Source organism: Salvia hispanica, chromosome 3 (assembly GCF_029641045.1).
Source record: "Salvia hispanica isolate PSC_SH4W2 chromosome 3, Shi_PSC_v1, whole genome shotgun sequence".
Classification (NCBI taxonomy): Eukaryota; Viridiplantae; Streptophyta; class Magnoliopsida; order Lamiales; family Lamiaceae; genus Salvia; species Salvia hispanica.
Window position 1 is genome coordinate 34,008,620 of NC_142694.1, and position 13,840 is coordinate 34,022,459.

The 13,840-nt window shown below is 29.9% G+C and overlaps 2 protein-coding genes across 2 annotated transcripts; both read right to left on the reverse strand.

Annotated features, from left to right (window-relative positions):
- Window positions 1–2,010: 2,010 nt before the first annotated feature.
- On the reverse strand, window positions 2,011–3,771 carry LOC125215685 (beta-carotene hydroxylase 2, chloroplastic-like). Its single transcript, XM_048117181.2, has 7 exons — window positions 3,294–3,771; window positions 3,151–3,210; window positions 2,981–3,052; window positions 2,760–2,894; window positions 2,510–2,635; window positions 2,365–2,421; window positions 2,011–2,164 (listed from the first exon to the last, which is right to left on the reverse strand). The coding sequence occupies exons 1-7, from the start codon at window positions 3,669–3,671 to the stop codon at window positions 2,084–2,086; spliced, it is 909 nt and encodes a 302-aa protein (XP_047973138.1). The 5' UTR covers window positions 3,672–3,771; the 3' UTR covers window positions 2,011–2,083.
- Window positions 3,772–10,787: 7,016 nt separating this feature from the next.
- On the reverse strand, window positions 10,788–12,916 carry LOC125213326 (small ribosomal subunit protein eS10z-like). Its single transcript, XM_048113809.2, has 5 exons — window positions 12,821–12,916; window positions 12,696–12,744; window positions 12,074–12,353; window positions 11,584–11,719; window positions 10,788–11,064 (listed from the first exon to the last, which is right to left on the reverse strand). The coding sequence occupies exons 1-5, from the start codon at window positions 12,821–12,823 to the stop codon at window positions 10,993–10,995; spliced, it is 540 nt and encodes a 179-aa protein (XP_047969766.1). The 5' UTR covers window positions 12,824–12,916; the 3' UTR covers window positions 10,788–10,992.
- Window positions 12,917–13,840: the final 924 nt, after the last annotated feature.

Below are 13,840 nucleotides of genomic sequence, written 5' to 3' on the forward strand. Positions count from 1 at the left end.
TGAAAAACACTACTCCATATAGTATATGGAGTACAATTGTTTTCAACTTTAAGTATGCACTTTCCACTCGATAATTGTGCAATTAGTTACATTACGCGTCAGCTTTGGCAATAAGATTACTTGATAAAATTTTCTTTCATATCTTGACGTGGCAACATGAAAACGTGTCCTTCGCCCATAGCAAATCAACTGAATTATTGAACAATAAAAAAGAGCCAAATACGAAGTGTGGGGGACAAGAGTGTAGTGGATTATCCACTTTTATTGGATTTGATTAAGTAGAACAAACATACTACGTTACGCGTGTTCAATTATGAATAAATCAAATTAAATTGTTAGGCACTACTATTATACATCACTCAATCAACAAAAAGGTAGAGAATTTCTGATCTTCTAAGTCAAAACTCACAACATTTTATTTGGAAGACCAATTGCTTATTATAAATGATAGGATATGGTCACAATCTCAAATTACTTTAATTGTGTCCAATTAAATTTGTTTGGCAGCTATTAAATTGGGACAAACCTAATTAGACCAATAGCACCCGTTTCATATAATTATAAATTAATACGGATTACGGATTGGATAGGATGAAAGATCCATTATATATAATCATCTAAGCATGATAAAAGTTAAGTTTCGATCTTGAACTTAAAGTTAAGTAAAAAAAAAATTCTCATACCAATGGAGTTGACTGGTTAGTTTAAGGCCCAATTTTTGTTGCGTGGTAGTATTTGCGTCGTGAAAAAAATATAGAAGCATATTTTAAAAATTAATTAAAAAAATATTTCATTCATATCTTGAAAAGTAATTCTAAAAGGACGATATTGACACTTATGTCGTCAAATGCTTATTTATTTTAGTGAATTTTAAAATACAAATGTACTAGTACTTACTTTAGTACTACTATTATTTATAGCCTTGATAAGTTGATAATATATAAATTCCATCAAATCACATTCTTTATGCTCTTTATGAGTGTAGCATGAACTTTAAATTCAATTATTCAAGCCATAGAGAACCACTCAAAGGAATTGGGTTTGAACACCTAAGTTATACCTACATTTATTAAATAAAAAAAAGGGAACAAAAATAAAAGGTACTTTTCGGAAAACAAAAAAAGGACATGGGGTGAGTTAATGAAGTTCACAAGAAAATAAAAATAAAAAATCAAGTGGCAAATGCTGACAATCCAATATCAAATTTTTGGAGCAATTGTAAGAAAACACAAGGCCAAAAATGCCAGCCAACATAAGTCTCTAGAAACAACTAGATTTTCCTCCAAAATTTGTAGTATAAGATATCAACTAAACTTCGCCCTCATAATTTTGTTTGCTACTACTTGAATTTATTCAGTTTTTATATCATAAGAGATGTCGCCTATTTCAAAACTGCTATATTAATTTAAAATGAATAAAACTGTAATTACCTCGTTAAGATGATTTAAAACCATTGGGTTTGGGCGATTTTTGCTTGTTTTTATTGCAAATTACGATTAGAGACAAATGTAAAATAACTACTTGAGTCTTTATTAAACATTTTCTCACGGTCAAATAAGTATTTACATATTAAAAATATAACAATAATATATTTAAAATATTATTAAACTACTACAATACCTTAATTTAACTAGAAATTTATTTATATAAAAAAATTTAACATTTTCTTCCTTTCAACTTCTTATTTCAACATTTTTTCACTATCCTTCCGAACCCATCTTTGACATGGTCATTTCTTCCTCTCTTTCTACTATTTCAGCCTTTATACTTCTCTACTCCTCAACTATTTGATCATTATCAAGGGCAACTTAACAAGAGCCTAAGATGATTTCAAACAATTTCGACAATATTGACAGTAAAAAAAGAGGGAAAAAATGGTACTATCGACCTAGGCATATGCCCCTCCCGGCTTGTGTGTGCAACCGATATATCAATTCTAATTCAGTTCCAAAACCGAAACCGGTCATATAGTTCCGATTTCAAACCAACCATCCCCAGTTACAATCTTAGTAGTATTAAGTTAAATTTCATTCATTTCATCTGTGCATCAAGAAGATATGCCACTTCTTTTCTACAAAGGAAATCATCTAGATTTCTTGGACAATTTAATTCTTTTATCAATCTCTTCCTCCAACTCAGGTAGCCCTCCTACTTCTTCAAGTTCCTACATAAACAAGCGATCACAATAATAAGATTAACTGAATCCCAGCAAAATGTATTATACTACTACATTTTAAAAAATAAAAAAATCAGTCTTTCGACTTTATTCTTTATTCACTGAAGACATAGAACTACACTACATCAAATCACGTGTGAAAAAAGAAATGCTATGCTTTGAAGGAGTAATTAATCTAGTTGACAAACCTTGGGTCCGAGGAACAGCCCGTATGGAACACCGTCGAACTTGTCAGTGTGATGAATCTGAATTCCAAGACACCAATATCAAACAAGATCTCAAATTTGATCACATGAATTACAACACTGATGTATATGATTAAACTCATCATACCTGGTGAGCTGCGGCCACTTTTCTGAAATAGGGCACCTCCGCGATGGGCCCCACCGGGAATCTCCGGTGCACGAGGCCATCGTGGACGAACATGTAGGCCATGCCAAAGACGGTGATTCCTAGGCCCTGACGCAAAATATTAGTCACAAGAGTGCATTGAGTAGCATAGAATTCAATCCACATCCCGTGCACACACAAAATACACATTCATTCAAAATAATTCAGTTGATCAAAAATCAAGGACACTCACAGCGCCGAAGCAGAGGCCGGGAACGAGGCCGGTGTGGAAGAAACCATAGGAGAGGAGGGCAATGGCCGGAACCGCGTTAATTATCGCAAAAACGTCGTTCAGTTCGAAAGGCCCCTCTCTTGGTCTATGATGCGACTGCAATCAAATCAAATCAAATCAATTATCATCATACATTTCAATTTTTCATTGTTGTTGGTTCAATTCAGTTAAAGCACACGAACCTCGTGCATATGCCACAACGAAGCGTGCCACAGAGCTTTGTGCGCCCATCTAGCCCAGAATTCCATCCCAACCTAACAAATTTCAGTTCAATTTCAGCTCAATTTCAGCTCAATTTCAGTTCAATTCAACAATATCACGAAATTCAACTACAAAGGTAAAAGCAGCATACAGCGGCGCCAACGGAGAGAGCAAATGTACCAAACATTTCCGTATACGGTATCTCCCCACCCTGCGCCGTCGATCGATTCCAGAAATTAAACCAACAAATTGAAGAAAAATTGGGGGAAATTGAAGATACGAAGAGCAAAATACCTCCATGTGCCAAGCGAATCTGTAATAGACAGCCATAACCGCCATGGAAGTGATCCCGAAGCTCGACATTACTGCCGCGACCAGATACGTAAACCGCTCCGATTTCTTCCTGGCCATCTTCTCTGCGACCTTCTCCGCCAGCGAAATCGCCCTGCCAACTCCGCCGCTGGCTTCCTCCTCAGCTTCCGGCTCGTCGATTGCCCTCAATTTCTCATCCTCCAGCACGAAGCAAACCGTCAGATTGGGCCTCCTCCTCCTACTCCTCTCTGACCTCGAAATCCAGTGGAGAGAGGCGATAGGCTTGGGCTTCGGGCCGAGAAACGGGCCGTGGCGGAGTGTGGCCCGGGGAGCTGCGGCGACGGAAATCCGGGCCGCCATTGGAGGTGGTTGAAGGGGGTATCGGTGATTGGTGAGGATTCAAGAGAGAGGAAGAGAGATTGAGTGGGCGGAGAAGAGAGGAAGACCACATCTTAGCTTCAATGGCTCATTCTCTCTTTAAATACACTTAACATTTCAGTTCACTGCTCCAAATTTTCTTTTCTAGTGCTCTTCTTCTCCAAAATTACCAAACTGCCACTCAACTTAATTTACCTATGAAAATATAATCTAATTTTCTCATACGGATGTCCAAACTCCGTCCCAACAAAGATGAACCCTTCTTCGAGAGGTTTTTAATAGTTTTATTTTGTGTGTTGGGTAGAAATAGTAAAGTAAGAGAGAGTGAATAAAGTTGACATAAAATGTGATTTCGTTTTTAGTAATGAATCATCTTGAGTGAGACAAACTAAAAATGAAAGTGGGTTATTTTCAATGAGACGTAGGAGTACTTAGTTTAATTCCTAAAATATAGAAAGCTTTCATCCATATTTTATTCACTTTTTCTCTCTCTCTATCTCCTAAATTTTTGCACTTTTTCTCTTTGTCTAGTATTTTATCTATTTTTTCCTCGTTCCATCGTAGACTTTTATCAATTTCTTATTAAAATTCGCAGCGTCAACTGTTTTTTATGGATGGAGGAAGTATAAAAATGGAATATTGACGTCTAATATCACGATATATTTCAAAATATTGTTTTCCCAACAAACTTTAAACTTGAAATATATTATCACGAATTTAAATAGTTGTTGAATTTTTTCCGTAACGAAATATGATTACCATTGAAAAATGATAGTGACATGATTATAAAGTCCCTAGGTATGGTTATCCATCTAATTTTAAAATAGTTGGATTTTATTGTCGGTGGAAAAATTCTACAACTATTTAAGTTCGTGATATTATATGTCAAGTTTAAAGTTCTAGAAATTTTTTATATATAATTTTCGTAATATTATGTGTCAATATCCTTATGAAAATATAGAAGATAATAATTGTACCAAGATCTAATCTTTAACCTTTTAAATTAAACAAGCAAGATATATTATGGGCCTGAACTGCATTGACATCCATACAATGCACCAAGCCATCACTCGATTTGGTTCGACTCATCTTGTCTATGTCATTTTTAACACACTATTGAGGAAAAAGTAGTTTTGCGAACATCAGGGATCACCTAAACAAATCATAAAATACACTCACAACAAAATAAAATAATCTTATAAACATGAGCTATTTTAATAAGTGATGGTAGGGTCCATTACATATCTTTGTCAATGCGTTTTAGGATTTTTTTTAGGTGATCCCTTCCGGCATCTTATGCGCGCTCGTAGGAAAGACTTTTTTTTTATTAGCTATACTCTATGATTCTCTAGATAATTTATATACATAAAAATCTACATACATAAATATCTACTTACAAAACATTAACTCTTTCTTGGGGCTAATCAAATAATTGCAAGAGATAATTCACGCAAGGATATTTCACACAATTTATTACTTAGTAGTAGTAGTAGTAGTGGTGTTGTAGTACTACTTTTGAATTCGCTCATTGACTTCAATCTTAAAAAATCAGTCAAAATAAACCCGCTTAATTAACATATAGGAGCCCACTTTATTTATTTACTATTATTATTATTTTAGGATTTATTGTTTTTGCGTGACGTTATATAGGTGGTTTTGACTACCATCACTTTTAGGTCGGCTCCATAAATTTGATTTGAAAATTTGGTGAAATATTATGTTTTTTATATGTATAGTGATAAATTAACAAAAATTGTATATACAAAATTGGACATTTTAGGCATTTTACATCTATAATTACATTGATGATGATTAATTAGTTTATATATCACATATTTACCCTTTCATAACTATTTAGTGAAAAATTAAGTTTGTTAATTAAATAACTACAGGTTTAGGAAAGTATAAGTAGTTCTATCTTAAAGCTACATAATTATAGATAGATCAAAACTAAAAAGATGTCATCACATTTTTCATCATACATTGTAACAAAAAACATTGTATATACAAAATGCCCTTATATTTTAAACCGGTTTTAATTTAAACCGGTTTTATTATTTTCTTACTAGTTTACCCTTTATATATATATATATGGAAAATTATGAATATGTGGAAGATCAATACAATATTTATGGAAATTTCATAAATTAAGATATTAAAATTTATCTAGCCAAGATTGTTGCTTAATGCTTATACGTATGTTTTAAACAAATAAATATACTACTGCTAATATTTAGCACTAATCTATCGTTAAATTCAAAATTATAAGATTACATATCTTAAAATATTTATACATATTTCTTGTGTATTACTTTATAATTTTTAATTAATATTATATAGTATAAATTTAAGGGGAAAAAACCAAAAGTTTAAAAGAACCAAGCTCAAATATAGTATCAATTATATACGAATAGAATAGTAAAGACTAAAAAAAATAATATGTATTATTATTAGTATTATTTTAGTGAATGATCATATTCGAAAATGTATATATATCTAGTTGTTTATATAGCTTAAAATTTTAGTGATAAATTAATAATAAAACAATTAAATGTGAATGATAAGTATTATTTTTTAATTAAATTATAAAATATTTATTTCCCTCACAGGATTTTATGTGATGGTACTATTATTATTTTGTGAGTTAAATAAAGAAAGAAAAAAATTAAAAGAGAAAAAAAAAATAGAGATGATTTTATTTCTCATTTTTGTGGGACAGTTCAAAAAAAATATTTTATTTTTAATAGAACAGGTGGAATACTTTTGTTGGATGATAACACTAAGAAATTAAGTATATATACATACAATCGCTTGTATGACTTAGAATTATAAGAATTATTTTAAAACAAAATAATTGGATGAGAATGACTGTTATTATTTCGTTGGATGATAACACTTAAAAGTAAAGTATGTGTACATGTAGTTGTTTTTATTAAATTAGAATTTTAAACATTATTTCCTTGGACGATGACACTAACAAATTTAATATACATCCACGTAGTCGTTTTTATGGCTTAAAATTTTATTGATTATTTAATAAGCACTATTCTAGGAAGTGAATGACTAATATTATTTCGTTACGATGATAACACTAGTATATATACATGTAATCATTTTTATAACTTTAAGGTTTAAGAATTATTTAACAAAAAATAATTAGATGTGAATGACTAATATTATTTCGTTGGATAATAACAATAAGAAATTAGTACTATATATATAAAATTCTTCATTTTAGAATGCAAGTCAACTTGGAATCCTTTTATAGCAGTAGTATTTTGCAAATTTGAAGTGAATCTATAATATCTTATTAAAGGTATTATAAATTTTTAATTAAATTTATTTTAATTTATTCCTAATCAAAATATAAATCCGAAAATTATGAAATTATGAACCATATGAATCTAGCTAATTTGTAGGGGAGAGTTTAAATTTTTATTAAATGGAGAAGAAATATCCTCATTTTTGTCAATGAAAGAAAAAATTATGTAACGATTAGTATACATAATCAATTACTAATCATTCCTTAAATACATAAATATTGATTATGAGAAACTTAATCTTTCCTAAATAATCCAATTTTGTATATACAAATTTTGTTAATTTACCAATGCTCTTAACAAAATCTGGGGTAAGTATTTAAACACTCAACACTTAAATGCTACACTATAATACAATAAAATTTAATTGAATAAATTGACATATTAAATTTTAGTCACTAAAAGAACGTCAAATAATGTATTTAAATATTTAGAATTATCATCCAACTAAATTATAATTTATTATTTCAATTTTTAGTATTCCAACTAATTAAAGATTATTATTTAATTTATTTGTAATAAAAATAAATAATTATAGTTATTCAAAACTAACTATTCCATTGTTCAATAGAATAGTAATGAATATTGTCATCCAACTAATTAAATATCATCACGTCGATTTCCTTGATTAGTATACATTTTTGACTCAATAATTATGAAATGAATATAACAATAAAAAATAAATTAAAACAATAATAATCATTTAGTCAAATTACTTGTCTACTCTACATCTTGACTACAAAATTATGAAATAAACTTTATATAGTAATAAAAATTATGTTAAAATAATAATAGTCATTCACATTCAGCAATTATATTATTATTCGCATCGAACTATTTTATGATTGAATTACTCTAAAAATTATAAATGCAACTCATGTTTTACCTGTGTATACTTAATATCTAGTATAAACACCCTTCATGTTAATTAAGAAATAAATAATGATTAATATTGTATTAATATAAAAAAACTTATCGCTAAAGGTAATTAAAATAAAAAAAATGTATATATATGCTTTTGGATATTTAATTAAAAAGGAACAAGCTTAGGAAAATATTAAAGAAAAATAACACAAAAATAAAAAGAAAACGCAAGAAATATTAAATCATTATGACTATAAGTATTTTCTCATGTAGTTGACATTTCAGTTATAAAATTGTTTTATTATTTTAATTTTTTTTTTCATATATTGAATTATTTAATTGTAACTATATTGATGATTTATATCGCATGACAATTTGGAATGAAATATTAACAAAAAAAACTAAACAAGTTATGAAAAAATAATAGTATGAATGGCAAAAAAAAAAAAAACTAGATACTAAACTATAAAATGATCAAATATAGATTTCTTTTAAAAAATAAATAGTACAGTAACAGTACGTTATTAAATTATATAGTAGTATTTATTTTATAATTAAATATAGTACTAATTTAATTATGTAGTGTGTTAATCAATATTACCCTAAATAGTTTAAAACCTAAATCAATGATATTTTCCTAAACTAGTACAGTTAGAAATATCCAATATTAATTACTAAGGGTAAATTAGTCATAAAATTATATCCCCAAAATAGAATTAAATTTAAGGGTATTTTGTATATAGAATTGTTGTTAATTTATCTTTTTCTCTTTTTATATGATGTAGACAATATTTAGCATGCATATTAATAAGTGGTATTAATGATGTTAATATCTGCTAACCATATATAGATATAGTATACTAGTATGATATAATCAATTCATTTCATTAATAGACTATATGGGAATTTGCTAACCTATTTTTTTAAGATTCATTGTTTCGAAATGTTTTATAGGTGGAATTGGCTCTTTCTAATCTATTGCTATTACTTGTAGGTTGGTTTCATACGTATGATTTGGTGACCAATTTTGTATTTTTTCAATTTATTTTGCGTATAAACAGTGGCGGTGCATGCCAGAGACGTAATAGCCTTAAATCCCTACCAAACTATAATTTTTTATTATTTATTTTCGTGAAATTGTTGGAAATTTTTCTTCAATTTTTATAAAGATGACACATATAATTAAAACGCAATTATCTCAAAGAAACGGATGCATGCAAGAGGCGTAATGAAGTTTGTATCCTTTTCAATTATCTAAGATAAAGTTTGCATCCTTTTCAATTAGGCATGTAGTACTTATTTTAGTATTAATTTTGGTAAAATCGTTGGAGATTTTTTTAAAAACTTTTATTGAGATGACACGTATAAAATCCAATTATCTAAGATTTGAGAATTAAAAGAGGGTGAAACTAGAGAAAGAAATAAAAATAACATATTTATATAAAGAATAACAAACATTAAAATGAGAATGAAAAGGACAAATATTTTACATAAATGTGATTTTAAGTTGAGTAATGTATTGGAACAGTTTTAAAACATAAAGTATTAAATAGTAGTGCTATTATTAGTGTATCACTACAATAGTATACATCATTCCGATTATAAGAGATAACTTTATAAAATTGTAAATGCTTTTCTTAATTGGACTAAGTAAATGCTTTTGGTTCATTCCTATGCTTTTATTTATATGTGAGTAATATGCTATCCAAATTTTTCAAAAATCATAATTTAAAAGGGTAATTTTGGAAATAAAGGGGTGGTCGGTTCTTTTACATGAAGTGGGGTGGTGGTGGGTCATAATTTGGACATTAGTATGATGACACGTGTCAGCATGGCAGAGAAGGAACATATGAACTTGAGGTGGAAGTTCAGTCGTGGGATTGCGTAAGAAGATGAGCTGAGGTCGCTCGTGTTTGTCACTTTTTTCTCTAATCATTTTTTCTTTTTTATGTGAAAATTCAAATTTTGTGTTTATGTTAGATTCATTAATATTTAATAGTCATAGTAAGCTCGAACGAATTCAATCGACTCAATTAATCTTGATACAGCAAAAATAAAAATTAAAAGTTATTAATATATCCTTTTTTAGTAAAATTTATACAAATATACATCATACGTATCAGGATACTTAGTCATATATGACAACTTTTATTTTCTCCTAAAATTTGTTTTCCTCTCTTTTATTGCTTCTATTCTTTTTTTTTTCTTTCTTTACTCAATTATTAAACTCAATCTTTATATTTGAAGCTATCAATGAAAAAAAACTCTTGAAAAAAAAAAAAAAAACTCAATTTTTGCAATTCTTATCCAAAAAAAACTCAAATAATTTAGGTTGGTGAAAGTATAAAATATAGTATTTCCTTTATTCCATAATAATACAGTCATTTTTTTCAATTTAGAGAGATTCATAGTAATAGAGTTTTTTTTTTAAGTAAAAAGTAACATATTTTATCTCTCTCTTTTTACTTTATTATTCATATTTTTTTCTCTTTCACACATTATTAGTATCTTTTTATTTAATACTTTTTTTTATAATCTTTATGTCGGAAAGAAATATCTCCACTATTATGGACCCGGAGGAAGTAGTAATATAGTACTCTATACTATTATTGTGATTAATGTCGGTTCTTATCCCAAAGACCCAAACCATCCTCTCTACACCTAAAACCCTCCTTCACCATCTAATCATAAATTCGTGTTTATTTAATTTCGATAGTAATTATTATTGAAGAGATTATAACAAGGAGAAACAATAAGACAATTGAAACGGGCCAGTTGACAAATTATCGTATAGATTTAGATAGTTTGAGACATGGGCCTTGAAGCATAAGTTGATCAAATCGGAATTACTAACGATAAGGGGCAACCTTACCATTAATAACCAATTATATCTATTTAAAATTATGAAAAGAGATAAATACGAATAATCAGAGATAATCATTAAACTGGCTAAAGAGAGAACGTACTAAAAATACAACCAAAAAACATAAAACCCAACATGTATGAAATCCAACAAAAAGAAAGAAACATTGGATATATTCTCATGCAAAAATAGAAGCGATAGTTTGACATAATTCCAGCTCACAAAATACTCTATCGAAATACTTAAATTATAGAGTTTAGCTTGAAGGTGCTCCGCCGAAGCCACCGGCGCCACGGCCGAAACCCGGACGTCCACCACCATTCCCACCCTGCATAGCAATATATACCACATGAAAATAAAAGTTATGCAACACTTTCAAAGCAAGAAACAAAGCACACCAGAAATTCATTTGGTCGAAATTCCTAATATCCAAAAACCAAATGGTTTGATCTTATTTTCCAAAATATCAACATAGTAAGGAAAATGAACATAAAAACCTCAAAAACAGCAGAGAAAGATTGATCATTAAGGATGAAGAAGACTACAAAAAATGTAAAATAAATATTGTAAACTGTAGGTTATTCAATGAATCATAATTTCTCAAAGACTGAACTTTTCTGCACTTATTATACAACTGACACAAACAAAAGAATAAGACTACTAGTAACATTAGCAAGAAAACTAGACATGACTTAGTAGAAGGTGCACATCTTAAATAATAGTACTAGGATCAAAACTATACTCCAGTTAATAGACTGATTTGCCGTAAGCAAACCAAATTACACAAAATTGTTCATGTACCGCATTAAGACACATAATTTAACAAAATATAGATTACAAAACATACCCTGAATGAAGGTTGGAAGTCAGCAGGAGCTCCACCTTTCTCCCCACCGAAATCTCCAGGTGGCCCTCTTGGTCCACCACGGTATCCATCACGGTCACCAAAACGGGGCCTGTCGCCCTCAAATCTTGGTGGTCCACTATATCATTAGATCAAAAATATGTTATTAACAATACAAGATCACATTTTGATAGTCATATGAAACACAAAGCACACTAATATAAAAAAGCAACTTTCCTAACACAAGACATATTGTGGTTGTTATCTCTCAAACTTACATTTATTGCATTGACAATAAATTTAACACCATGAGAAGGTGACATGATTAGTAATGACATTAAACAAAAGGCTCATTATACGGAAATTAAAGTATCTACCAGACAAAAGGCGTGTGGAAACATAAACCAACTACGAAAGCACAAAAAAATAATATTAATTGCCAAGCACATAAAACCAACAATCCTTATGGCTTGTGAGAGCTAGTGGTTATTACCGAGGGCGGTCGCCAGGGGGGCCACCCATGGGCCTGCCGAGGGGCTTGGCAGACTTCTTGAGTGTAGCGGGGACAATTTCCGATGGAAGGTTGAGGTATGTGCGTAGGAATTCAATTCCATCATTGGTCAGATACCAGTAGTAGTGCATCCAGGCAAAGGTCTCGCGCACGTACTCCTTCGACTTAAAGCTCTGCATAAGCTTAATCACCTGCAGATTCGGGACATCGATATCGGGGTGCTTCGCTAGGTTGTAGTCCTTCTTCGCATAGCACACACCCTCTATTAAACATAATGCACTCAGTTAACTCATTGCAGCTTAACAGAAATAAGCTTAAAAACAGTGTTCCTCTATAAACATTACATATTCAGTTAATTCATAGATTAACAAAAAAAAACTTATAAACTAAGTTATTCAAACATAACAGATTAAGGAAAATTCATAGCTGACTATCTTTAAACCGCGCTTAACAAAAAAATAATTTAACAACAAAGTTCGCTAAACATAAAGTAGATTAATGAAATTCATAGCCGATTATCTCTTTACCGCGCTTAACAAATAATTTAAACAATAAAAACAAAGCTCACAAAATGCAGAATCGATTTGAATATACTATAACGAACCTTGGAAGAGGTATTTGGAGATCTCTCTCCTGTTCTTCTCCGGGATGATCTGCAGCAATTAATTCATTGATTAGCAAACAATGAACAGCAAATACACTAAATTAAGCACGGAAACGAGAGAATACCATGGCTGCTTTGCGAATTCGGAGTGGAAGATGGATAGAGCGATGAAGACAGCAGCTGATGGTTCTAAACCCTAGATTTGAGGTCAAGATTTTATATGTTTTGTTTGTGGACTTGGGCTAAATATAGGCCCGATAAATAATTGCTTTTAATAAACTGAGAAGCCCAAATATATTTTAAATTCTCCATGGATAACAATTCTTTGTAGTATTTCCTTAATCTAAACTGGAGTATAATTAAGAACTATAGTTAACTCGTTATATAAAAATTAATCTAACGAATATTGTTTATTTCAGTAAATAGATCCAAAATTGAAGTCATGTGGGTATTTTTAGTTTCAATTTATAAGTTTTTGTGTCAAAGTTACCATTTATAGTAAAAATAAAAATGGACTTTTATTGTGGGACGGGCTAAAATGATAAAAGTGGACTTTTATTATGAGATGAAGATAGTATTTCTAAATTTTGATAGTACTTCTCCTAAATTCGGAGTAGTAATTTCGTTTATGCACAAATACAAATTTTAAACACAATTAGTAAAATAGAAAAGAAAATGAAAAAATGTGAGTAAAATTCGAAAGAAGTTAAAAAATGGGGCTACTTAAAAAAAATAGGATTAATTTTTTCAGAAAAAAAAAGAAAAAAAAGAGTGAGTATATTACTATGTGGAAAAGTATCAAACATTACTCTCCTTTGTTTTGGCCTCCATCTCACCTCGGCCGAGTATAGACCACGCATTCAACAAGTTAAACCATGTATTTCTTTTTATGGTTATTTATTTGCTGATTCTTCTTGTTATTGGTGTTTTCCCATTGTTGCCACCATTTTTTTTAGTTCACTAAATTTTGTAAAAATCCATGTTCATTAATCACTTTCTTAGTTTCCATACCCGAATATAGAAGTACTCACTTCTAGTTGGAATTTAAGCTTAACTTGCTGTTGCAACATATATACAATAGGAGTAATATTTAAATAACAGTAAAATTGAATATATTTTGTTAACTGAATTTAATTACATTTATT